This window comes from Columba livia, chromosome Z, assembly GCF_036013475.1.
Source record: "Columba livia isolate bColLiv1 breed racing homer chromosome Z, bColLiv1.pat.W.v2, whole genome shotgun sequence".
In the NCBI taxonomy this organism is placed as follows: domain Eukaryota; kingdom Metazoa; phylum Chordata; class Aves; order Columbiformes; family Columbidae; genus Columba; species Columba livia.
Genome location: NC_088642.1, coordinates 43,500,547 through 43,528,371, shown reverse-complemented (window position 1 = coordinate 43,528,371; position 27,825 = coordinate 43,500,547). Strand labels below are relative to the sequence as shown.

The window sequence follows — 27,825 nt, the reverse complement described above, 5'->3', positions numbered from 1 at the left end:
GAAGAAAACATTATTCCCACAAAGGAGAGGCAAATCATCTTCAGACGTAACATCCCCAACCTTTTCAGTGTTGCAAGTAGTATCCGCACCATCTGCTTCGGACCCAGTTCCATGAATGACTACATAACAGTACTACTTATCTTTGGCAGTGCATTTTGCACCCCATCAGCTGTATGACTTCACTTCACAATTGGAGTTTTTAATAGTGTCCATGCAAGGACTGGGGAGAGAATGTGATACGAGTTGTAGGGAAGTATGGAATTTTGTTGCCAGAAACTCCAGCTCATTTTCCCAGCCGCTAACAAAGCCTTCATGGCAGCTTATGCATGTAAGGTTTCCATTTGAAATACTGTTAAAAGGGCAGCCATCAACACCCAACCAGCCAGGTTCTTATGCGAACTCTGCAATTAGGTTTAAAGCTCTTAGAACCAAATGTGTGCAATCACACATCCTCAGATATTATTATGCTGTGTGACAACATAGTGCAAGTTTCCTAAAACAGCAGCTTCATTCTCCTCCAAAATCCTCCAGTGTCTGCTTAAGTCCAATCAAACAACACTATCTTGTTGCAAGCTGAGACTGTATCCACCTCGGTTATCACTGCTACGCAAACAATGGCTTTCATGGTGCCAACTATGTTTCCCTGAAGGCCTAGGAAATACATCACACTTTAAATTCTGGGTACATCAGCCCACCACCCTTCTCCAAGGGGTCTGCTCTGGCACTGCTAGCTCCCTTTGCACAGACAATTTAGATTTCCACCCACCGTTCCTATGTGGTTTACTTTGCACTGCAGTTTTACAGCCCTGGCTTGGCTTAACCAATATTGCCCCAATTTCTTTACTTCTGCAGCTATAAACTTATGTACTTTAGAACCTTTATTCTTTCCCCTTGTCAAGGGAAAATCTTGTTAAGTTTCAAATCCTACATGCAGAGGAAGGAACTGAGCTTGGCTCTTTCATATTTGGACCCTGGAGTGTCTTGGACACTACTTGTTTTTCTTACAATATTTCAAAACAAAAACATTTGTCTTGAACTCAAACAGAACATTTCATATTGAAACGTGAATATCTGGGAGGTCTAGATTCAAAATAGTGCCAGCTTTGATACAATACGAATATTTCACCCATTTGCAATTTTTCAGCTCCCAAATCATGTCCCAGAACTGCCTACAATGATTTGCATACTCTTTAATACAGACACCAGCTTACACATGAAGAGTAGTAAAGCCATACCATCTAGAAAACACCATATGTTACCGAGCCCAAAGGACCTTCTCTTCAGACACAGGGCATCCTGAGTACATCCTCTGACTGTATAGCTCTGTGCTGTGATATCCATTTCATAAACAGCCCAATTCCTGCTTTCATCATTAATTAATCATCAATTAAATTAGTCCCATCTAGCAGGTTTACACCACTGCAAATTAAGTTTTTCCTGGTGTCTAAGCAATAGTTCCTCCACATACAACTGTCCTGAGAGTCTATAGACTGTGGGAGGATTAAGATTAGCAAGAACACATAATTTACAAAATGGCCTGTTTTGTCCAGTTTTGAACTCACATTTTATGGTCTCACTCAAACTGTCTCCCACCTTCAAGTCCTCGGCTAGTTCTTTCCCTTGTCTCCAGTCAAAACCAAAGAAAATTTCCTCTTACTCTTTCTGCCATCACCTGTACCCAGAAAAAGGCTGCAAAATGCAAGATCTTGCTGAACAAGTGTTGCTATCCCTACAGATATCAGGCAATTAAAATTGCCCACGGCCAAATCCTGTGCTTGGGACAGTCCTGCTTGTTGTTCACAAAAAGGCTTTATCCATCCCCATTCTGGAGACCTGGAGCAGACCCCCACCATGCTAGTGCTCTGCTGGTCCTTGTACCTCTGTTTGAAGGCAGATGTTGGGGGCACCACTGGCACACATTGTCTCCTCCAAGTCTTCTTGAGCAATATTTTAGTATCCTGGCTAAGAGAATTACCAGATCAAGTCTCTGTCATGCTAGCAGAAAGTCATCTAAAACATTCAGCCAGTTGACCGAACAGCTTTCCTACTGCACCTCCAGTGACCTGGGAACTGAAAGAGGCAATGGGAAAAAATTGAATTATAAACAAAAAATGTATATATCTTTGTCTCAGTTTCCACTGTTTTACCTGCAATCTTCTTTCTTTCTTAGCTCACTTCCCCTATACTCCCATGCCTTTGTGTGAAGGTGTTCACTCCTGTTTCAGGGGTGGACACAGATGGATCAGCAGATTTCTGTTCTGTCCTCCCTGATGATGGGGACCATCCCTGTCTGTCTTCCTCTTCAGCTCCAGACCCACCTGCATAAACATTTCTAACACTGCCACCACAGGTCCTTTTCTTGTCACCCTCCTCCCAGGCAACCACATCCACATTTGCACTGGTTTGCACCACTGCTGGCAGTACCAATGCACTCTGGGACAGGCGGCCTTGGACCTTTACTCCTTTGAGCAAGCGAGCCTTGGTTATCTTCCAGCAATGCAGTGGGTAGAACTTACCCCTGTTCCCTACTGCCGAAAATGTGCATTGTTTAATTCCTCTGAAATGTAGTGGCCTCTGTGACATTTTGCCTCCCAGCATGATGCTGATCCTTACCTGCTGTTTGCACAGCATAGTGGCTCCACTGATGTGAAACAATTTCTGTCACTCACAGCTATAATTCCCACCCTTTCTGCACTGATAGACATGAGGGAATTTTTTTATACCTTCCTAGATCTTTTTTTCTTTTGTCTGCAGGGCTTCCCACGATTCCACAAAGTGTTTCAACCCAGCTACCCCAACCCAAAGCTCCTCAGACTCATTCCTAAAGTATGCTACCAAGAGGCATGCTTTCTGGTCCTGGTTCTTACCAGTGAGAAGAAAAGGCCACAGACCTCGCAAATTCCATTCAAATCCTGGACTAAATAATTCAGGATTGGTGGTTCCATTTGAGAACAGCTCCTACAGCAGCAGATAAAGAATGATGCAATAGTAAAGGGAGCGCTGAAAAAGCAGTATTACCTCACTATTTTTGTGCTCTTTTGTGAAGGATGCACTTCCTACTACTGTAGGAAGCTGGGAGAGCAGAAATAATAAGATGCTCACCTTGTTAGCCAAGGATTAGGCCCAAGCAGTATATATTTAATTAGACTTTAAAGAGCTTATTTCAATGTCCAGAGACACAGTTTTCCCTGTGGCTGCTGCCTCAATATAATTGTTCCAGTAAGGAGGGAGTTTTCAGGTATTGTGAGTACTCAGTTTTTGTTTGCATTTAGATTAAGAGGAAGAAAGTGGACTCAAAGCTCTTGTACAGGTCATCTAATCTGGTTGAGAAGATCTGTCCTCCCACAGACTCACCTTGGGCACTATAAAGGAATACCTCTTCTGGATGACAAGCTCTCTTTGCAGTATTACCTCAACCTTGGTCATTCTAGAAGCAACACCTACCACAAAAATTTAGGAATTACATTAGAAACTTGAGTGCTGTTTGCATAGACCACATCTTTGGACTACTACCTACTACAAGATCTGGGGCATTCACAATGAGCATTAGTGAAGACGATGTGGAGAAGTTTCTTGATGGCAACCCTGCTTTTGCCAAGCAGTACTTTGAGAAGAAACTAAGAACAGAGTCCTGGGATAGCAATGAGAGTGAAATCCTTTTTGAGTTGATCCAAGACATGCAAGAAAGCATCAACATGGAGAAAGTTGTTTTCAAGACCTTGAGAAGAATCAGGTCCCTTATTCACGCTGACCGTTGTAGCCTTTTCATGTACAGGCAGAGAAATGGCACACCTGAACTGGCTACAAGGCTTTTCAACATCCAAGAGGGAAGCACCCTGGAGGAATGCCTGGTGCCTCCAGACTGTGAGATTGTCTATCCATTGGACATAGGCATTGTGGGCTATGTTGCACAAACCAAGAAAACCATGAACATCAAGGATGTCACTGAGGTAGGTTTGCCATTTATTCATTCGCTTCCTAGAAGAGAGGCTAACAAAAGGGTCAAGAGGTAGTAGGGCATTTCTGTGCTTGGTCAAACCTGTTGCAATGTAATAGCTGAGTATTGGAAACAGAAGTACCAGTAGTAAGTCTGTAAGTTGCTTCCAATTTCATTTACGGAGTGAGGTGAAGCTAAACACATTATTACACTAGGTATTAATGCCGGCAAAAAAGTGTACTGTCACATCTTGCCTGTCTAATTAAAAAAAATAAAAATCACATGTAGTCCATCAGAGAAGAGAGTGAGGTACAGCCAATTCTGCACTGAAGGCACATGGAATTTCCCACACATATTTGTATTCCATGAGTAATTGGCAAAGAGAGATAAATACTTTACAGTGCATCTAGAAAGGGTTTCCCTCACCAAATGACATTTGTTCTCTGATGAAGCTCTGGCCATGGGCATTCAGAGGCATTTTTATCAACTAGACAGAGTGGACCTCAGAGTAGGTGAGTTAACTGCAACCTTTGTGTGGGTGATCTTCATCAGAAAGAGCAAGAGACAAACTTTGACCAAAAAAAGTCTTTCAGCAAATCCTGCACACTGTAATACCAAGAGGGATCCAAGGAATTCTAATGTTTTTATTTTATGCCTTCATGACAATATTTGCCCCCTCCATAATCCTGGGTTGAATCATGTAAACCTGAATGGCAGAAATAACAATCCGCTTGTTCTAATCACAGGTATAAAACTAAAATCCATGTGACCCAAATATGACATTTGGGATTACTCCATCTATTGTTTGCTAGTTACAAAGATACCATCTGTTTATCCATCCATTTGTTGCTCCATATGAATATATCCAAATGCCTCAGCAAAAACTTCCTTGTCCTCCACAGAACATACTGAAGCACAGTCTTTTTTTTTTTTTTTTGAGGGCAGTGTGAGTGAAGGTACAGAAAAAGCATCAGCATGGGACTTTAACATTTTAAAGCTTCCAAGAACATGGAAGGATTTCAGTGCTGTGAGACAAGCGCTGCACTCCAATTCTAGTGCTTTCAGACATTGCCATAAGGCAATTCCTTTGAAGGAGACCCAGAGACTAAATGCTTTGTCTACCTCAATTGGCAGGGAAAGCCAGTGGTGTGGGAGGTATGGGGAGAAGGTGCATTAGGGAGTGATTATTCTTTCTGGTGCAGCCCTCTGAATATGATAAGAGCTCTGAGTTTTTGTCTAACCCAACTAGAAGGACTTGTATCTAACAAGTTATTCAGCTGAGCAGGGAGAAGATCTTGGGTCAGCAAGAGCATCCCTGCACTCCCAATTGGCAGGTGATAACGGTGTCTAATAAGGCCCTGTGCAGGTGAGGTGATGGGCTGTAGGCCTTCACCACACTACCCTTTTGCTACTTTGTTTTCTTTTTGAGAGGGAAGGACGTAAGGAACAACTGGATGAGTTCCCTTTGAGCTGCCCTTACAGCATGACCGAGCACTGTCCCAGTCATTTGAATGGCAATTCCTTCATGGATGACTCTCTGGACAGTCCAGTCCATAGCGGTGCCACCTGCACATTGCAAAATGCTCCTGTGGCAGAAGGGAGTGGGTCACTCTCAGAGGCAGGGAGGGAGTGCCCAGAACCACATACTGTGGGTATCAGCTTCATCCTCTGTTGAGATACCTTCCCTACAATCTACCATCCCATGCACAAAGGCCTAGCGACATGGTGGGGAATGCCTGGAAGAACACTTTCAGGAGAAATGAGGGATAGATGTCTTCATGGAGGCTGCAAGCCAACAGCAGCTTCAGGACCCAGGTAAAAGCAGTGACTGTACCAGACAGCAGTGGTTTATCAACTGTGGTTATGCAGTGCTGCATCATAACTGGCTGTACCCACTTCACAGTGCTAAAGAGAAGTCAAAGACAAGGATGGAGGAGGTACTATGAAGGATGTCAGTGATCTGAGAATGACTAGTGGACAGTCCCCTTCTGACAGAGTTCGTCATGTTAAAGCTTATGATTTGCAAGATCTTCGCAAAATGTGAAAAAGTGCATGTGTCACAGTCAGAAGCCACAGCCAGTTCTCTTGATACTAGCTGTATCACCTGTACGTTGTCCAATTTTCTGCTAATTTGTTTCTCTTCCTCAATATTTTTTTAAGTGAAACATTTCTTCAGCTTACTTCAAGAGGTTGTGTTTTAACTTGGTTTTAAGACTATAGACACTGTGAAAAAAGTGTTTAATTTGTAAATTCTCTGTTGAACAGTGTGCCCAGTTCAGTCCATTTGTTGATGAGCTCACTGACTACACTACGAAAAGCATCCTCGCAACACCCATCTTGAATGGCAAAGATTTAGTTGCGGTCATTTTGGCTATTAATAAGCTGAATGGTCCATACTTCACCAGCTCTGATGAAACAGTAAGTGGTCAGTAGCTCAGTTTCTATCAAGCAGTTGTTACTTTTGCATGTAACTGACTCTTCTACACCAGGGATGTCTGCTTTAGTGAAGCTCTACTGGTGCCAATTTCCCTACAGGGACACAGAAAAGCCGTATTATAAGAATGCTTATCTCAGAAATCTTTCATGGAAGTTGCAGTGGGATAAGCCTCTTCTCACACCAGTGCAAAGCAAAGAATTTATCTGGGGGAATTACCTTGGCATTGCTAAAGGGGTGTTATGAAATCCAGTGTACGCAAGGCTGCTACTGCATTCAATTCAATCTGAATCTCATTTTTTTGCCTTTTCAGCTTTTTCTGAAGTACCTGAATTTTGCCTCCTTGAACTTGAAGATTTATCACTTGAGTTATCTTCACAACTGTGAGACTCGAAGAGGCCAGGTAAGAGTGAAAATTCAGATCAAATGAGTGCTTTCAGGTGTAACTGATCTACTTCAGAGATTTGTGCCTGAAGAGCAGAAAGAAAAATGTGCCCTCATCTGCTTTCAGATACTGCTCTCTCTCCAGAGTCTTTCATTAGTCTCTCTCCCTGTTGCTGTTGTCAAAACTACAGGAGATGATGAGTAGCACCAGTTTCAGCAGGACTGAGTCCCAGATGTTTTGTTGAACTGAGGCTATGAAACACTCTTGGGGCATTTAACCACTTCAGCCAAGATACTTCTCGAAACAATTAAGAATGAGGTATTTTTGAATGTGGTGTTTTATTTTTTTCTTTAGCTGCTTATTAAAAAGTGCTGTAGAATTCTTCTTAGTGCCAGTAAAATGATTCTCATATGTCTGTTGTATAGGCCTCCTCCACTAGAAATGAACATACATCAGGGTTTTAGGGTATTCTGAATTGAAATAGCTCAGCCTCCATTTTTTTCCATGACTTGGGTTATGAAAGGACTCTAAAGTTTGTTGGGTTGGATGTGAATCCATGCAATCACATTCTGCAGCAGACAACTGTTCGTCATTGAAGAGGATAAGCAATTGTGTCTATGCTTTATGGCAGCCATGCCCTTGTCTCCAGCGGGGGCCCCATGGAGGATAAATACCTGTTTTGGAAAAACGGATGCAGAATGAAAGTTTACATTAGAGGCTATGAGACAGCACTTACTAATTCATTATCTCATAGGCTTCATCTAATTTTTTCAGTAATCAAAAACATGAATGATGGCAGGTGATCCAGCCATCTAGCCATGATGAGTAATTCAACTAAAGCAGAAATAGTAAACGTTTGTTCCTGTTGAGGATTTAGCAGTAGGACTGGGGGAGGTAAAGAAGAGGCTAGAAAACAAAGTGGAGACCCAAGAGGTGGAAAGCCTAATGTCTCCTGCAGGGTGCTCTAGTCTGTAGCTGAAGTGTTCATATACCACTGCTGTGTCAGCAGGTTCTACCAAAAGGGAGGAAGGCAAGAACGAGATGCAAGACACACTGCTAGTTCTACCAATAGTTCAACTGGCCATCCAGATCTAAACATCTGTGCAAGAGTTAAGATGGCTCATCGTGGCAGACTTAAAATGACACAAATCACATTCTCAAAGGTGGTCTAGGATTTTAATATTGCAAATCCCAACAGCAAAGGCTGGGGGATACTGCAAGTAAAATGGCTTATGCCAAGACAGTTCAGTCTGCTTGTGCTCAGATACTGTATCTTAGTACAACACCATATAACACATTTTGTCCAACTTCTTTACATCATTCCATGAATTGGCCATTCATCAGGTGTTGCCTTCAGTCCTCCTCACTGGATTGTGGCTTTCAGCATTACTTATTGGATATTGTAAAATGTCAAAAAGAAATCATTGCTCATTTTCTTCTAATGGTTTGTATGACAACGCCACTATCCTGCCTGAGGGATGCTCAGAGGCTGGTGACATTGAACACCTCACACTTTATAGCAGTGGCAGAATGGTCCCAATTTACAGATTAGAAACAGAGACTGATGTATTGTAAACAGAGCTCAGTATTGTAAAAAATATCTACTAGGGCCCAGTGAAGAGGTGAGACACATTTTCCTGATTGTGGCCATGTGACAATATTTCTTGTTCAAAGCACAGCTCCAGTCAGCTTCAGTTTGCAGCTGTCAGAGCTTCTGAAGCATTTCTCCTTGTGTCTCCTGGGCTCAGAAAGCAAAGCACAGACATGCACACATGCACTAGCTAAGCTAGGTAATTGCATAGATGGGTTCCTTGTCTTCCATGTCAGAGAAAATTCTTTGTTAGGCTTACAAAGATCCTCCTTTGGCCACCAGAAATACTTGCCTAATTTGCTACATAACCTTCATTTTTACAAATGAAAGCACCTCATAGCAACAGCTTTCCTAAGGGTACATCTCTGGGGCATGAGATGGGGAAAAGGATCATAGGCTGGTGTGCACACAAAGCAGCTGTGCAAAGGCCTTGAGGAAAGTGTTAATTTGTATATTTCCAATTCCAGCCCTGGAATTTGTGACACTTTTGGTGTTAACACTTTTTGGATTCAAGATTTTTCTTCTGGATCTAAGATGTAAGTGGGGCCAGCTCTTTATCTGGCACTACTACTTTTTTGTGGTATATTTGTAAGACTGAACTTTTACCTAGCACTTCATGATGACATGACTCTTCCTCAGAGTGCATATTTCCATAGTAATTCCCAGTGCGAATAAGCAATACTTTCACATTTTGCAGTACAGGTTGTTATTGCACTTTTCAGGAACTGTAGCATAAAACCCCAATTGTTTCCTTGTTACTTCAAACACATTCAGGAAGCCCAGTGGTGAAGGAGAGCCTGTGCTTACATTTGGATTTTATCCTGCAGGTGCTGTTGTGGTCAGCTAATAAGGTTTTTGAGGAACTGACAGACATTGAGAGGCAGTTCCACAAGGCTTTTTACACAGTGAGAGCATATTTGAACTGTGACCGGTATTCAGTAGGTCTCCTGGACATGACGAAGCAAAAGGTGAGTGTTACATGTATGTTGCATGTCTTTCTGTGTTGCTGCTGTCCACTGAGAGGTGACGTGTGGAGATATGTTTTACCACAGCAGCCAAAGTACAAGCTAGCTTTGCTTTGGTTGGCATTTTTTAAATTCTGTTGTGCAGATGAAGAGCCTAGGATAAAGAAAAGAGAGGGAAAGGGAATAGCTTATCACTGGAATGGGACTGCCAAAGGAGCCAGATGCCAGGAGGACAAAGGGCAAACATGTCTGACCATGGCAATCCTGGTCAAAATCTGCCACATAACAACAGCCTCACAAAGTCGGAAGTATAGTGAGATACCTGTGGAAACCCCCAGCAACAGAGTAGGACCATTCCCTAAGGACTCATCCATGTGCATGTTATCCAGGCTTTTAGGTGAAATTTTGCTTCATGAAAATAAGCTCACAGAGCTAAGTCTGATTTGTTCTGATTGTCTGCACCTTTGGCAAGCTTTATGTGGGGGTTACACAGCATCCTTGTAATAGGAGCCCTACTTTATTCCATAATCAGGCTGACTTAGGCTACAGTGAACTTTGTTCTCCAGCACACTGCCAGAGCCTTCACAGCGTGCTGTCTTGTTAAGAGGTGTATTAAAAGATCCTTAGCGTGACAGAGACACTTTGATCAGTGTTATAGTGTAGCCTGAGAAAAACAAACAAACCAAATCCTTCTCTTTAGCAAGCTAGCAAATAGTAGATCAGCCCTATGGTCACACTCTGGAAAATGAAGAACACATAAAACGTTGTTACAGTCATTTGTACTGTGAGTACAGCCTGTGCTGTTCACTGAACAAAGGAGCATCCTGTGTATAGGCAGCGTATGACTATATACAGACATACAATGCACCTGACACTTCCTGATTTATACATAGCATTCTGCTGCCTAGAATTGAACTGGTCTTATTATTTCATGCTTTGTTTAACACAGTACCAAAACCAGCATGGTAGAGCAGTGGGTGCTTTGAGACTGAAGGTAGTATGAATTTTTCTACTGTAAAAATACTTTTTTAATTTTAAAACCAGGAATTTTTTGACCTGTGGCCAGTTCTGCTGGGAGAAGTTCCCCCCTACTCAGGACCTCGCACCCCAGATGGTAGGGTATGTGAAAACCAGATTTCTTAAGCTCTTTCCTGTCTGGCTGTATTGCCTCACCACCAATTTTAACATTGGTCTTCTATTTTTTTGTAGGAAATAGTATTCTACAAGGTCATTGATTATATATTACATGGAAAAGAAGACATTAAAGTCATCCCGTAAGTGCCCAGTTTTTGTATGGTAGGTACCGACACAGAGTGTAGCCAAAACCAAGGTTTGTCATGACTTAAAGACATTAAGGAGGAGATATGCAAAGACCTGGTAGAAGACTGAGTAAAAGAAGCAGAATGTAAGTTGGTGCTTTGACTCATATTTCTGTGGGACTAAGATTTCCTTCAGGTCTTCGGGATCCTGGCTTGCAAGTCAAGCTCGAGAAGTCACTGCAACCAGTGATTCTTTTTAGATGCAGAAGTGAACTGCCTCAACTGCCTGCAGCTTTGCCACTCTCTCTGCCAAGCTGGGGCATCACTCATCCTTGATGCTTTCCCTGTGGCAGCAGATGAGCCCATCCAGGCTGCCCTTGTATTGAGGCACCTTCTGTCCCAGCCCTGCCTTTCACCCCTTTGCTACCCTCCTGGCCTCTCATGGTCACTCCTGCTCCCCTGCTTCCTTGCTTCTATCTTACCCTCTGGCCACTGACCCCATCTCAGGATACCTCTGTTCCTCCTCTCTTGACACTACACTGAGACTCTGTCCTTCTGAAAACTACCATTTCTTCATGACACTGAATTTTTTGGGGGAGTCTTAGGCACCGTGGACAAATCTGACATAAGAGGAGTTTTGCCCAGTTCCAGTCACACTGCTTTGTATTGGTGTAAATGCCACAAGAAAGGCTTCCATTCCTTAGGTGCTCCCACAAATGCCTTTTTCTTTAAGCGTCTCCAGACAAAAATATTTTATAAGTTATTCTATATTGAAACCTTGAAGAAAAAGTATTATGAGAATTTTTTTTGCTTGGGTCGTTTGAGGTAACAGGACTGTGTAATAACTGAAGGTAAAACCTGTAGATGTGAATTGTGCAATCAGCTGGATACATTTTAGCTCTGTGACCATTCTTCAGTAAATGTAAATGCATATGCTTAATTTCTCTAATGTGTTTTTCTTTCATACAGAAATCCTACACCAGATCACTGGGCACTAGTTACTGGACTGCCAACCTATGTGGCTGAAAGTGGATTTGTAAGTATGTAGGCTTCATCAAGGCTTTCTGAGATGAAGTCGTACTAACCCTCCTTTCTCATAAATTCTTTTTTTAATTTTTTTTATATTTAATCTTCTCATTGACCATATTGTAAAACGTGTTTTGTGTGATCCTCTAGATTTGCAACATTATGAATGCTGCTGCAGATGAGATGTTTAACTTTCAGGTACTGTAAAAACTTCCAGCCTCATCAAGGATGCTACTTTCTTTGCAGAAATGTAACTTAGAATCAATATTAGGCATATTAAGTATTTCATTAGCCTGTAGTCTTGATGTCAAATGTGAGTGCTGATGTATTCAGAAGTAACATTAAGTACATGATGTCTGTCTGCTTGCTATTGCTTCAAGGAAGGTCCTCTAGATGAATCAGGATGGACTGTCAAAAATGTTCTCTCCATGCCAATAGTCAACAAAAAGGAAGAAATTGTTGGTGTTGTCACGTTTTATAATAGAAAAGATGGTAAACCATTTGACGAACAGGACGAGACCCTCATGGAGGTACAGTTCCCTGCTACTGCTGGAAGTAGTTAATATGGTTGAGAGAGGTCACTATTGCTCATTGTACACCTGCAAATCATCCCCCAGTGTTTTGCAGCTAGGTTTCTTTGTTGCTTATAGAGGTGTTATGTATCAACTTGAAAATTTTGAAAGCAACTGCATTAAATACTGGATTTTTTCAGTCCTGGAAACCCAGCTGTGTCTTTGTCACTTCAGCATTGTTGGATTGGACACCTAGCCGTGAGCAGCTACGATGTACTAACATGACCATTCTGACCTGTGTTCACATACATGACAGCCGGCTTACACTGGCTGGGCAGCTCCCTTGAGAAATTGCATAGAAACTGTCTGTGTAGCTAAGATACAAAGAGTGCCCAGCTGTTGAATCTGCCAACAGCAGCAGTAATTAAAAACCTTGCTGCTTAGAAATGCTCCTCTAATAGTTACAATTCAATATAGGCATTCAGCTCTTGGCATCTGTTATCAATCAGAATGTTTCTTGAAACAGACTTTTCTTGAAAATACTGAAGAAGAAAAAAAAACACCACAAAAAACAAAACAAAACCACAAACACAAACCCCAAACAAAAACAACAACAACACAAACAAACAAAAACAACAACAAAAAAACCCACAAAAGGAACGAGTTTGAATTGGCCACTGGACAGGAAACACATTGAGAACAAACTCAGGTGTAAAAATATTTGAAATGTCGTAAGACCACCTTGCTATCCCTTGCCATGAGTGTTCCTGACCTGCTTTCTCCATTGTGACAACAGTCTTTCCACAGGTGTGGAGACACTTGCAACACCACAAAAAAAAGCTTTCTGTATGCTGAACTGGACAGATGGTACTGAACCTCCACAGCATGGGTAATCTGGAGGCCTAAGCAGATTCATCAGCTGATGAGCTGCTCTGCTGAGGAGCAAGTAGCACTTGGGAGCAAATACATGGTTGCTCATTGCTAGACTTGTGGCCAACATGGAACTTGTGATTCTCTAGAAGTATATCGTGCAATGTTATATTTCTGTGTCTTTGAGAAACAGACGTTTTGTTTATTTTACCATTTCCTTCTTTTCCTCTCACCAAGTCCTTGACACAGTTCCTGGGTTGGTCTGTACTCAACACAGACACATATGATAAGATGAACAAGCTGGAGAACCGGAAGGACATTGCTCAGGATATGGTGCTCTACCATGTGAAATGTGACAAGGATGAAATCCAGGAAATTCTGGTAATGCCTAGCAACATGCAGTACACCCCCAAGTGCACTGGCCTGACCTGTGACTTACAGCACAGACACAGGTCTCCTATTCCACAGAAATACTTCCAACCACCATGGCATGGAGGCAGCACCCAGGGCCCCAGGTACTGCACAATGGCAGAACAAGTCTTTGTTCTGACTCTGTGGTCTGCCCTCCACTTTGGCACTCCACCATGCTGTGCCTTTCTAATTCCCTCAGAAAAAACAGCCCTGGAGATAGGTTCACACAGGTGCTACTCATTGCAGGGCTGTAGCAGTGGAAGAGGATCCAAAACCTTCTCAGTGCAGAGGATGTGGAGTTTGAGCTGGGACACTGGCTCAAGGAGAATGTTTGCAAGTGAGAGAAACATGAACAAAAATCAGGGAGAGGGAAAATACTTTTACCAGGAAGAATGGGTTGAAAGACCAGAAACAGAAGTAATGCCTAGGAAGAAAACGTAATTTGCATATGGCAGCTGCCCTAGATTGCCCCAAAGCTGCACAGTGCAAAGTCCAGTGAGGTTTGGTCATCAGTTTAACACATTCATGATCTTTGCAGCCAACACGAGAAAAGCTGGGGAAGGAGCCAAGCGAGTGTGAGGAAGAGGAGCTGGCAAGCATCCTGGTAAGAGCAATGTACTGCTGGAATTGACAGCTATGGCAAATGTATATTGCCTGAGTGGTTGCACGGAAGAGTTCCCTGTGTTGGCACTCTGGTACACATCAACAGGGCACCTGGTGAAGGGTGAAGGCAAAGCATATTCTGTGCCCTTCTACTGTGGAGTTTGAGACTATTATTATCAGGTGGCAGCAAATGCCTTCCCCAGCTCCTGGGGAGTACCTGCTCTCTGCCACTTTATCTCAAGGGGTTGAAAGTCCATCTGGAAACACATCAGCCACCTTGACTTGTCACACACTTTATTCTCTGGAATAAATATGGAGGCCTGTAAGTCTTCCTTTGTAAGAGCTGTCAAGTTTGGAGTACACGAACTATAGGAAATCAACAAGAAAAGTTCTTGAAAGAATACAAGCAATATTACTTCCACTTGACCAGAAATGTCCTCCATCTTCCCTCACTAATGAGGTTTTCTTGAAAAGCTGCATTCCAAACTATTTATGTGTTATATTCTAAAAGGAAAAGAGCCCAGCAGTATCAGACTGACACATTTTTATTAAGCAAAACCCACTTGAGGTGTTTCTAGTTGTGGCATAAGTAACACAGCAACAAATCAACCCACCTCTCTTACAGAAAGAAGAACTCCCAGGGCCCACCAAGTTTGAAATCTATGAATTCAGATTCTCTGATTTTGACTGCACTGAGCTAGAGCTGGTGAAGTGTGGCATTCAGATGTACTATGAGCTCGGCGTGGTGAAAAAGTTCCAGATCCCACAGGAGGTAGGAGCTGGAAATGCCCAGGGACTACTATCATGGATGGCCAGTGGATTCACCATGTGGCAGAGATCCCTGTGTGTGCCCTGCACAGCTCAGAGGGTGGCCAGAGGTCTGGGTTCACAGGGACTTTCAGCAAGAGAGATGTGCATCCTGAGCCCCTCATCCCACTGAGGATAGAGAACACCCTCTCAAAGCCCCTAGTTGCTACATGTGCGTTTGGAGCATGAAGCTGGCCTCTTCTGCTCTGCACTGTCTGCTACAGGTGTTGGTTTGCTATTGGGTCTACTTACGTGGGCTCTACACCATGCAAAAAAATTGCTTGCTCTTCCTGTGTCTAATGCTGCTCACAACTGTAGTGTGAAAACACAGTTTCCAGGTGCAACACAGTGTAGTGCACACTCGTATACGTGTTTCATTTGCTATAGTATGTACTCTATAGCTTTCAGCCAACATACACTGAAACCCACACAGACAGGTCTCTCTGCTTTTCTTCCCTCCACAAACATGGTCACAGCTTCGTTTGGTGCAGTTGGTACCAACTTCCTCACTGCTAGTGACAGGACTGGTGTGTCCTGTGGGAACAAGGATCCCACAGCCCCCTGATGTGCAAGTTCACGGCTTTTGCCACAGTTCAAGCCCTTATAGGGCTTGTGAAACTGACATTTCAGGAGCTCTGCTGCTCCCCAAGCGATTTTTCACAACATCACGTGAACTTTATTTCCATCTAGTGCGATCTGGAGGTAACTGCAGGAAGAGTTTTCACCCTGAAAAGGCAGGCTGGGAAGTAGAAGGAAAGTGGGGGACTCTGACTGGGAATTACTTCTGTACATCTTAGTTGTAGCATGCCAGTAAGTATTCAAAGTATCTACTCTGGAACAATTAACCCCTGATGGAGGTGTAAAAAGCAGCCACTAAGAGCTGCTGAGGTTTGAAATATGCATACTCACCCCTGATTAATTTGCCCTCTAAGAAAATCTACATAGCTACAAGAGATAGTACATGTAGAGAACTAGAATGCAGATGGAAAACAAATAGTTTGTCATTTATGTCATATATTGTCATTTATGTCCTATATTGTAATTATTTAGGTGATATGAACACCACTTATCTCTTCACATATGGAGCCACATCTCCTTACGAGCGGTATGAGTATTAGTAAATCGCAAGACACAGGAGGGACAAATCTTATGAGTGACCACATATAGTAACACAAAAATCAAACAAATTCACAACAGTAGGACGAAATATCTTTTCCTCTACACATTGCTGTTTCTTGTTTCCCCTACAGGCATCTCTGTGGGTTTTTTTGTTTGGTTGGTTGGTTTTGAGGTTTTTTTGTGTTTTGTGTGTGTGTGTTTGTTTTTTAAAGGAGAGAGAAAGGGATTAGAAAGCAGAGAACTATATTTTAGTGTCCCTTTTAGCTCTCCACTAGGCTTTACTTCAACAATTGTGCCAGGAAGGCTGATTGTAACACAGCTTCTGATTCCTTTCAAGGGCCAGCTCTGTAGAATTGGTCTGAAATTCCTCTATGACTTCTGTACATGGTCTTCATTGCAAGAGCAAAATGCATGTGTTTCATCACACAAACTAACATCCTCTTCACCAATTTGCAGGTTCTGGTAAGGTTTGTGTACTCTGTCAGCAAAGGCTACCGCAAGATAACTTACCACAACTGGCGTCATGGCTTCAACGTTGCACAGACCATGTTCACACTCCTGATGGTAAGGTAACACCAACCTAGCTAATTCTATGGCACAGCTTTGTTTACAGGAGGTCTTCTGCTGTGCCCTGGAGGTATGCAGGGCTCCCTTGGGATCCTGGTGTAGAATAAGAGTTTGTGACTCCCAGCACAGTTCCCTGCTAAAGTGAGGTCTCCATTTGCCTTAAGTGACAGTCCTTGCATTACACTTAAAGCCACGGCCAATACTGCCCAATGAATAGAGTACTTCAACTCTTATTGGTACAGATGTGTATGGTGTTGAATAGCTTTCAGATTAAATCCTTCTGCAGGGTGTGGGAGAGTAACTACAGGACTTCCCTTCCTCTAGTAGCTTCTGACTGAAAGACCCAGACTGAAGCTGGGATGGAAACGACCTCATGCTTTCCATTTCCAGGCAGAACAGGCCCAGATTTAAGTCTATCACCAGTGTGAATGTGGCAAGCGCCGTTTCTCCCAGGCTCTTGGGGCAACAGGTGCCCTAACAAGAGAAAACAGGTGTCAGACTGCTGCTCCACACCAGGGATGGACCAGCACCAGGACTCAGTGCAGACAGTATGGCCCACACAGCTGGCAGAAGAGTTACACCTACCCCTGGACAATCCTTGGGCAATTCAGCTTGGAGAACCCATTGCCCAGAAAGATGCAGAGCCCCTTCAAGACATATTTTGTGGCAGTGACTGGAGGGGAGCCTGTGAGGACCCAGGTGTCCCTAGAGCATGAAGCTGCTATAGCAGCAGGTAACCAAGATCGCAGGTGCGCATTGAGCCCATATGTATGACAAGCATGCCCATTTGAGTGTGAAACATTTCATTTCTAACTGCTTCCCCATTTTAACCTAAGTGTATTGTGTATTGCATTCAGCTTCACAAATATTTTCAGTTCTGGACCATTTCAATTAGGGGATTCCCATCACAGAGCAGTCACAGCTCAGTACCTTTTCCTGTAAGGGACACTAACAGATGACATGCAAATTCTCATCCTCCAGACTGGCAAACTGAAGCGATACTACACAGATCTTGAAGCCCTTGCAATGGTAACTGCTGCTTTGTGCCATGATATTGACCACAGGGGAACCAACAACCTTTACCAAATGAAGTAAGCACTCTCTACCACTTCAGTTACTGTTGCTTTCATGTGGAGTGGGATCAGGCTGTGATCACACCAAACTTCAGTGCAGCTCTGTTTTATACAGAAGAGTAACAACCTTCTTTTGCAAATAACTTTGCTTTTCAGCTTGCTACAGCACTTGGGTTTAGGCTTTGGCCAGTGGGGAAACTGAAATTTTGCAGTGCTCTCTGGGGTATTTTTACCTCCCAGCAAACCTCCTTTGGTTAAAGCAACACTCTACATTACCTTTACTGGGTTGAACAAATGCAGCTGTAGGTATTTATTAGCCTGAGCTCCCTGGGCATAATAAGCCTACTTTTTGCTGGAAGTATCTATGGAGAAAGCACCAGGCATGGCTCTACCATCAGAAACAAAGTACCTATGAGTAGAGGGTGCTGTTCTCAGCAGGTAGTTACTAGCTACAGGAAAACAGTTGCATTATTTCATCAACCAGTCAAGCCTCTGTTGTACACTGAAAGCAGTGTCATAATCAGAGCTCTTCTGGAATGCTTGCTGGCTACACTGTCTTACTGTTTACTGGAGCTTTGGAAAAATGTAAGTGAAGCTGGCTAATGTTTTGGATACGAGAGGGTCTTGCTTTTCAGCTAGGAAAGTGTCAAAGGACTGCTGTTTTTTCTGTTCCTGTTACTATATATCAACATGTAGTTATTGAGGAATTAAACAAGCTTACTATGCTGAGTAATAACAGTCTGGTCATAAACAACATTTTGGGGGAACTTTGTAGTTGGAAGATTGTTTTATAGTGTCTGAATAGTTATAAGCAGTGTCATAAAAGTATTTTACTAGACTAAAGTCATTAGCTATTAAAATATTACTTTTAAGCCTTTTACAATGATTTGAACTTGTGTGTGACAAAATTAAATATAAAATGTGACATATCTTTTATTTTTAATAGCTGCACTAAAATCTTTACTTTTTCCTTTATGCAACCAGATCTCAAAATCCTTTAGCCAAACTTCATGGATCCTCTATTTTAGAGAGACATCACCTGGAATTTGGAAAATTCTTGCTCTCTGAAGAGGTTGGTAATGAACTGTAATGTAAGAACATGAGTAGTTTATGTTCAGGGAAGTTTTTCAGCGACAACAGAGCTGTCAGCTTAGCACAAGACCTTTCTCTGGTTTGGATAGCTGAGAAACTGCAGCTGCCTCACTCCCCAAGGACTCTATTTTCACCTCGGACCAAAATGCATAGGCTTCCTAAATGCATTACTCTGTTTCTTCAGAAGCTGTATCATTATCCCTGTTGGAATACGCTAAATATAGGATTGTCCTCCTATAGCCACTATGACAGGGCCAAGGCTGACACACTCCCCCTGCTATCTTTTCATTTCGGGCAAATTCACATGGGGGACAGGGGTAGGGTTTGAACATATGTTGTGTAACAAGCTTCAGGACACTGACCCCGTTCAGTGAACAAAAAAAGAAAACTCAACACCAACATGCAGTGAAAGGGGCTCACAATTCTAGCACCTTAGAGGAGGAAGCTGAAGCTATTAAAAAAATTAGAAAGTGAGCACATTTGAAGAAGGGAGATGGCCAGTAATGCACAACACCACCGTGACTGGATTTTGCATCTCCCTTTCCTTTGCTTTTCAGTCGCTGAATATATGTCAGAACCTCAACCGCAGACAGCATGAGCACATGATTCACCTGATGGAAATTGCCATTATAGCAACAGATCTGGCACTCTACTTCAAGTAAGTCAATCACATACACTGTGTGTGAAGGGCAGAAACCAGCCAATATTTTACAAAGGCAAAATGTGATGCCCTGCTCTGTGGCAACTCCTTCATGCAGCAATCCTCTTCACAACTGCTGCCTCTGAGAGGCTGTCTTCAATACTGACATTAGAGCTGGTGGGAAGAACTCATTCGAAACAATTTTGAGCTTTTACCAATTTGATCATGTGCACGAGTTTTTAACCCTCTATTTCCAACAAGGCAAGTGATATTTGATTACCTAATGGAAAGAGATATCTGGTTGTTTTGGCTTTGTTGTTTTGTTTTTTAATATAGCACTTCAGCAGTAAAAATACTCATAAATGATTAATGGCCTAGCCAGGGCTACATTGACTTCCCTAGGAGAGCAGCACAACCCAAAAAACAACTGGTCTATCTTAGATGAATATCCAGTTCATAGTCTATTTCACATCCAAAAGCCAAAAAAGCCAAACATCTTGGAGCAGCATGCACTGACGTCCTAGAACACAAGCCTTGAATTCAACAGCATATGACTTCCTAATCAGCAAGGAGGTCTCAAAACATGCTTTCAAAAATACAGTGCTGAGACCAGAGACTGCTTCTGTGTTTTGTATACAAGAATACTTATGCAAAATACAGAGTCAGCAAGAGAGGAATATGAGGGAAGGTGCAATACCCAGTCCTCCTACTCTGTAGGCTGGCTATATTGGAGCAGATAGCACCACTTACTTACTAGGAACAGGACACCCTTTACCCTCCTTGGTACATGATGTGCAAGCAAAGGTCTGGTTGAGATCAGACCCAGGCAAAATGATACAGACAAAACATGTATGCAAGTCACTTTGTGGATCTGGCCTAAATGTCTTCCCTGCTAGCACTGAGACAGCAAATTTTTCCAGATTTCATGTTACTCAAAACATTGGTGTGTTGTGTATAAACCCCTCCCCAGAATTTGCTACATATATTTAGGTATATAAATAAGGTTAACAAGGTCAAATGAAGCATATAAAGCCAGGTAGCTTTAGAAATACTTCAGCCAGCTCTAGGTTTCTGTAGTTTGCTGAACATTCAGGGGAAAAGCCTTCTTGTGCTGTCAACAAAAGTGTAAGCATTTCTCAGCTGACAGAATTTGTGGAAGTTCATACTTTCACGTTCCTGCTTGTGTCCCGCCATTAAACTTATTTTTAAGTAATTTACAATAGTTTTCTCTACTTAAGAGAAGCAGGTGATGCTGCTTGGTTTTGTTGGGGGCTTCCCTGAGGACCTAAACGCAAGGCCACCAAACACTGGAAACCCTTATGGAAGGGCTACAAATATCAGAATAAGTCATCTGTTTTGAACACATTTGTTTCTTTGGTTTGGATTTTGGAACTTTTTTACTTTTCTTTTTCTTTTTTTCCTTCTTCTCAAAGAAAGAGAACAATGTTTCAAAAGATTGTTGATGAGTCCAAGACATATGATAGCGTAACGGCCTGGACGGAATACCTGTCTCTGGAGACAACAAAGAAAGAGGTTGTCATGTGAGTAATCGGCTCTGGAAAGGTCAGTGATGAAGTCACTTGATGAGAGCTCCAGAACATGCCTTGCTCTGCACTTACTGCAAAATCAGCACATGATATATTACTGTCCACTCAAATCTGATCTTCCAAAGAAAAAGGGAAAAAACAGGGAAAAAAGCTTAACGTGGTTGCTCATCCAGATAAGTAACTGTTTTGGAGTGTCCTTCTGGTCGTATACACCTTATGAGATGTTGGATCCTTTCTGGCCATATACTCCTACCAAACCAGCCTGTAGCACGCACAAGCGGTGACAGGCTGCAATGGGAGATCTACAGAAATTCATTAGTTCTTCTTCACAGTGGCAACCAATCTAAGTTGCACAATGCTGTTGTTATGTCCAGATAGATACTTTGGAGGATGCTTTGCACTGGCAATGAAGTGCACCCACTACCTCACTGCACTCTGCACTGCTACATCTCCATGAGAGAACCAAAGATGTTATTCTGAGGTCAAGAAGTTCACCCCAGCAATGACTAAAGCAACAAACATCCTAGTGCCAGAAGCAAGAGATTCCCAAGTATAAACCCATTTTGATCAAATGGCTGCCCAGGGAGGTTGTGGAGTCTCCTTCTCTGGAGACATTCAAAACCCACCTGGACATGTTCCTGTGTGACCTCACCTAGGCATTCCTGCTCCAGCAGGGGGATTGGACTAGATGATCTTTTGAGGTCCCTTCCAATCCCAAACATACTGTGATACTGTGAAAAGAGCAATCCTTGATGAGTGCCCCAGTCAGAGCCAAGGCTAGTACAGCAACCCATCTTTCTTTACCTATCACTTCAGCAGGGACCAGGGGATACCTGACACACTATTTGGGGGCATCCTGAACCTGCAGGAGGTAGGGCGCAGCCTGTAGAGAAGAAACTAATTTCTTTCCTATTTTTAGGGCCATGATGATGACTGCCTGTGATTTGTCAGCAATCACAAAGCCTTGGGAAGTCCAGAGTAAGGTCAGGTGCTTGATATACTGTTTAGATTTCTCTAGCTTATACTTCAAAGTAATGCAATTTTCTAAGTTGCCTAGAAGCTGAATCAAAGTCTCCTACCAAAACTACCAAAAGGACATTAGAGTAACTATGGTGTTGATGGATAAACAGATCTTTAAGATCGTCATTGTGAATTCTGTAGAAAATTCATATTTACCAAAAAAGAAAAACCACAAGTATTTGACTTCTTGGGTTACAGTGAGGTGTTTTGCTTGTGACATATGGTTGTTTGTTTGTATTTTTTTTGTTTGTTTGTTTTTGGTTTGGTTTTTTTTTTTTTTTTTTACAATACCTGCTGTTTGCTCAGCTGTTTGATTTCCTTTTAGGAGTTCCTTCCTGAATTGTACTTGAGCAATTGTACTTGAGCAATTGCTGAGTAAGAAACATTAAAATTTAGAAGCCTGGAATTGCTTAAGTTGAAAGGACCTTTAAGATCATCCAGTCCAAACATTACCTAGCACCACCAATTCCACCAGTAAAGCGTGTCTCCGAGCACCACATCTGTATGTCTTTTAAAGAACTCTGTGGATGGTGGCTCAACCACTTCCCTGGGCTGTCTGTTCCAATGCCTGACAGCTCTTTTAGTGAAGAAATTTTTCCTAATATCTAATTTAAACCTCCCCTGGCACAACTTGAGGCTGTTTTCTTTCATCCTATTGCTTGACTTGTGAAAAGATACAGACACTCACCTCACTAAAACCTCCTTCAGGTACTTGTAGAGAGCAATAAGGTCTTCGCTGAGCCTCCGTTTCTCCAGGCTAAACATCCTCCATTTCTGTCAGAAGTTCCTCACAGGTCTTGTGCTCCAGACCTTTCACCAGCTTTGTTGCTCTTCTTTGGATATACTCCAGCACCTCAACGACTTTCCTGCAGTGAGGGCTGCAAAACTGAACGCAGTATTCGAAGTGTGGCCTCATCACTGCTGAGTAAAGTCAGATTTCCCCAGTGAAGAGTACTCCTGTCCAAGCCATGAGCAGCCAGTTTCTCCAGGAGAAAGCTAGAGGATTTAAATGAGGATGAAAAAAATAAAACCCACCTTCCTGTTCAGCATGTCCTTGAGGGGGACATATTGGAAATGTTTCTTAATAGAAAAGCAGTAGACTAATGAGCTCCAATGCAATAATGTTGTTGCGCTGTGACTATATGGGTGCAATCCCCTTGCCCTACCCAGGAGAAAGGCTGGGTCTGGGCTTGGACATGGAGCAACAGTGGGGCTAGAAGTGTGATCTGCTTTATGGTGGAAACCTGAAGCACACCAAGGTATAAAGCTAACTTTTCCTTGTTGTTTGTTTGTTTAACTTTTTTTTTTCCTAAGGTCAGCGGTAACTTTTGTTTTTCCCTCCTTGACTGCGTAGGTAGCTCTCCTGGTAGCAGCCGAGTTCTGGGAGCAAGGGGACTTAGAAATAAGCGTCCTTCAGCAGCAGCCTATTGTAAGTACTGTGTGAGAGCCAGACAATTCAGTTCAGACAGCAAGTCTCAGTAGAGACTTACTACAAGCACTGCTGCTCTCAGAGTACTGTGAGTCTTCCTGAAGTCACCATGCCTGCCAAAATCCATTGGAAAACTGGGTATTAAGGTAGGGAAGAATCTCTGTGACAGAGCCTCTTGTTCAGCTTGCCATATAGTTAGAGGGTCCCAGTGAAGACTTTATGCTGGTTTCTTACAGGGAAAAAAAAAAAAAAAAAAAAAAAAAAGAAGATGACAGAGAAAAAGAAAAAAAAAATCAAACAAAACCCACATATATCATAGAGGAAAGCAGGATTTCCAATAAAGATCAAAACTACAAAGAAACAGACAAAAAAAATCTACAAACTTCGTAGAGCCCAGAAATTATTTTTGGCAAATGGAAGAGTGTTAAAGCAGTGTTTCTTCACACATTTTTTTTTTGCTATAATAACAAATACTTAAATTTGGCATTGAAAGAGCCAAGAGTCATTCCTTGATGCTGCCTCCTGCTGTGTGGCTTGTGTTTTCTGTAAGTAGAATTTCATACACCCCCTCTACACACAGAGGCATCACAAATATTCAATCATGATTTAAAGAATTTAAAGAATTGGAAACCTCTTCAGCACTTTATAACATGAACCTCTCAGGTGTCTGGTTGAGACCCTCAAGGGAAAAACTCTCTGTCCTTCTCCCCATAGACATTGAAAGAGCTGTCTAAAATTCTTGCTAAAACAGCAAAGGAAATGAACTCCCTTCACTCCTCTGCAGTGGATGAAGAGGGCTGTGATAGACAGCCTTTGTGGATGGCACGGTAGAACTGCAAGTTTGACACAACAAGGCAGTTTTGGGGAGAAAATGGAAGTGTGTTTTTCAATGAAATGTTCTGGTAAATCATTATGAACTTGTGTCCTCCCGCAGCCCATGATGGACCGGAGGAAAGCTGCTGAGCTTCCAAAGCTTCAAGTGGGTTTCATTGACTTTGTGTGCACATTTGTGTATAAGGTGAGCAAAGTGCACCCTTGCATGCCACATCCTTCTCAACAGGGGTTCAAATGCCAAGTGAGTGAGTCCTGGTGCAGCAACACCACTCATGGGAAGAGGGACAGGTAGAGGACACGACAGTCACCCCTCTTCAGGGGACATGGTCCCTCTTTGTCCTGTTAATGTTTTTCCTGCATGAGCCAGCCTGGGAGGTGAGGTGTTGGGGTGTGTCCTGGGGTGTGATGGACAAGACTGCCTCTGTGCTGCATTGCACTGATGGGCATGTTTTGGTTAGGAATTTTCCCGTTTCCATGAGGAAATTCAGCCTATGCTTGATGGGCTGTTGAACAACAGAAATGAGTGGAAGACTCGTGCTGATGAGTATGATGCAAAAATGAAAGCTCTGGAGGAAGAGAAGAAAAAAGAGGAAGAGAAGATGGCTGCAAAGAAAGGTCAGAAAAAATACTTGATTTTTCATTCCTGACTTGGAAACGTACTTATGTGATATTCTGCCAGATCTGCAGCAAGTTTTGCTGGCATGGTAGTCAGATGCCCAGACCAACTCTCCTCAGTCTTGCTCCACTGTCAAGGTTGAAGACACCTTGTCTTCAAATCTGACACCAGGACAGGCTGTCAAAAAGGCCACTTGCTCAAATGCCCAGGAGCTACCGTTTGAGGAACTAGTAAGACTATATTCAGTACGAGTGCCCATGCAGCTGGGGACGACAGAAAGTTCTTCACAGTACGTGTATGTCCCTAGAAAAGAGCAGGGAGACATCCTTTGTGCATGCTCCCAGGGAGAGCACTTGAGTAATTACATTTCATCCCATTTCTAGCCCAGATTAGGTACCATGTAGAAGCAAGCAGAGGTACCAATAGTACCTACTAGCAATTGGTTTTGGTCAAACGCATTTTTCTTCTTTTGTGGAAGTGCCTGGGTGGCACTGAAATCCATAAGTTGCAGTGGGTGTTGGTGAAAGCTTTTTTGATAGCCTAAGGTGGAAGCAGAATGTTCTACGAGCCTCCACTCCAGAGACTGCATCCAAAGTCTTCTTTTGTTCCAACCTGGACCAAAATCCCAGCAGCCCATGGAGTGGACATTCCTTGAATGACACAGTTTAGAAATTATTAGAGCTGTCTAGACATCTCATGTCTATTTAATTCATAGTAATGAACTTAAAAATATCAAAAGTAAATTCTTATCTGTGATTTGGAAAATTTCTGAAGAACTGTTCGCTGACTAGATAACCAGTATTTAAGTGAGGAAGGTTTCCACTGACTCAAAAACACTCTTTCCAAGCAGCCTTATGTGTATGATGACATTGCACAGCAGACAGCTCTAGATTTGGGTACTATAAGTATGACCTTCATTGATCACTGGATAACTTTAAAGTGCTAAAAAACTCCTATAATGACTGAGAACGGCATTTATGACTGTACCTCTAATTCTGTGTTGTTGTGGTTTTTTATATGGCAGATGGGTTCACCTGTAATGGAGGAACAGCTCCAGCTTCCAAAACCTGTAGCATACTTTAGACCTACTATCAACGTAATATATATCAACCAAAATGAGAATGCTTTTTTTTAAAAAAAAAAAAAAGAAAAAAGAAAAAAAAAAAAAGAATCGTGGCATACAAATACATTCCTGATTTTACTGTTCTGCTACTTTGATTAGGCTTATGGCCAACCAGGGAAGGGCTAGATCTTGTTTGCCTTAACTGCATCTCTTCTGGATGGTAAGGAGGCAGTTCTATCCTGCCTCTTGTCCTGTTTTATGTACCTGATATCAGACGGCATATGGCAAGTCAGAACAACATTTGGCTCAATAAATCAGGTTGCATGATGATGGAAGAACATTCCTCCTGCACTGAAACACTTCTTACCACAAAGTTGATGGGGCCAGTTGAATTCATATCCTGCTCCATACAATCCCATGTGATTGACAGTGTATGCAACCATAGCCCACAGAGTAAGAAAACTGAAGAAGAGAAAAATTTATTATATCTAAGACTGTATATGTTAGGGTATCGGAAAGAAATCTGTGAGTAAGAGTAAAGCATGACCACAGTAAACCTTTGAACTGCTCTAAAAAGAGATAATTCCATGTAATCCAAGAAACACTGAGATAATAGTTCTGCACTTACTTCAGGAATTTGGGTAGGTTCCTGCTCTAAAGCATGGAGCCATTTCTGAAACATCCAGTAGCTGCCATCTTCATGAGCCAGAACCACACAGTGTGCTAACTGAGGCTTTGTTCTGTGATTGTGATTGTAAGAAGACTGTTATCATTACACATTACAGTTCCAGTTCCAGTTCTCCAAGCAACCTGAATTGTGGCATCGCCTAAATTTGTTCTGTTTTGCCTCGTAAGGCCAGTATTATTTAATGCAGTCCTCTTCCGCTCAGTACCAACCCTCCTTCCTTTCCTCCTCTTGTTCTAAGATGTCTGATTTTTAGAATCTTCTCCAGACTCTGAAAGACTGATGACTTACACTCTTTTGTTTCAGATAAAAGTTAGTTTTAATGCGTATTCATGCAACCATATTAGACCATTCAATTACACTCTTGTAGCAGTTGAGACACCCTTCTCTGCTCCTCTCTATCTCTTTTTTTTAAGTGTTTGGACATCTGTTTTGCTGGGGATTTTCTTCTTCTATTAATCCTTCTACCTTCAGTGTTTTTACCCTTCACTGTCTTATTTTGCATTACAAAAATACTGCAAATAAAAGGAAAAGTAGAGCTATGTAGTACCTGGTGATCTGTGTCTTAGTGTAGTAAACAAGACCTAATCCTCTATCACTATGCAGCAATTCTGTGAGTAGCAAGCTGTCTTTCACAAAAATACAGAAACCTGTCCATTTGCATGAAAGCTAAATATGCCACTAGTAATGACTTCATACTGTATGTCTCAGTTTTGTTAGGTACCATGTAGAAGGCTTTCATCATACAGCATATGAAGTCATACAAGACTCTTTTTTTAGTGGGAAAAATGCCAAAACATTACCATATTGCAGAGCCACTGTACACTTAAATGCTAAGCAAAGCTCGTTATGTCCCCAAACATTTCCCGGGAAATAAATCCAGGAGGCTAATCTTCCTGCTCCCTGTGCCCAGCGCAAGGTGCTGGCAGTGTCTCAGGGTGATCCAGCAGGACTTTTCACAGAAGCAGCACAGGTTCTTGCCCAGCACACCCCACAAGGATGGCAGGAGCCAGGGCTGTGCATGGCTCTGCCCCATCGCGCCTGGGAGCACAGGTCAGCCCACACGGCACTGGGGCAACCGTCCTGCCAGGTATTTCTGAGGGGGACCATGCGTGCATGCAGATGGGTGTCCATGAATACACAGGGTGGGGTGCCAGTGGAGGAGGCTGTTACTCAAGGGTGGCCCATTTCCATGGGAGCAAGAGGGTCTCTGAGGCTCTCTTCTGTAATGGTGGTGCTGAGGCAGCCCGGAAGGCCCACTACAGTGAGGACCTCATGTGTGTGGGCCCCAGGAAGCTGCGCCCCGTTGGTGGGGCAAGGTAAGCCTCTCCCCTGTCTTC

General features: G+C 42.6%; 1 protein-coding gene across 1 annotated transcript; it reads left to right on the top strand.

Moving 5' to 3' along the window:
- The first annotated feature begins 1,999 nt into the window (after positions 1-1,999).
- PDE6B (phosphodiesterase 6B) lies at positions 2,000-25,908 on the top strand. The gene is made up of 22 exons (XM_005514158.3): positions 2,000-3,950; positions 6,203-6,355; positions 6,685-6,774; positions 9,175-9,315; positions 10,357-10,431; positions 10,522-10,586; positions 11,541-11,607; positions 11,748-11,795; positions 11,978-12,127; positions 13,217-13,360; positions 13,929-13,994; positions 14,619-14,765; positions 16,376-16,483; positions 17,468-17,577; positions 18,544-18,631; positions 19,209-19,309; positions 20,725-20,832; positions 21,758-21,821; positions 23,213-23,287; positions 24,222-24,305; positions 24,580-24,736; positions 25,762-25,908. Exons 1-22 carry the CDS (start codon positions 3,540-3,542, stop codon positions 25,818-25,820), a joined length of 2,511 nt encoding a protein of 836 aa, XP_005514215.1. The 5' UTR covers positions 2,000-3,539; the 3' UTR covers positions 25,821-25,908.
- Positions 25,909-27,825: the final 1,917 nt, after the last annotated feature.

What these genes read in the sequence shown, in the direction of transcription:
- PDE6B (XM_005514158.3), top strand. Translation starts at nt 3,540, where the DNA reads ATGAGCATTAGTGAAGACGATGTGGAGAAGTTTCTTGATGGCAACCCT. An exon ending in ACATCAAGGATGTCACTGAG is followed by an intron (nt 3,951 to 6,202) that starts GTAGGTTTGCCA and finishes TCTGTTGAACAG; the next exon opens with TGTGCCCAGTTCAGTCCATT. An exon ending in AGGACGAGACCCTCATGGAG is followed by an intron (nt 12,128 to 13,216) that starts GTACAGTTCCCT and finishes CCTCTCACCAAG; the next exon opens with TCCTTGACACAGTTCCTGGG.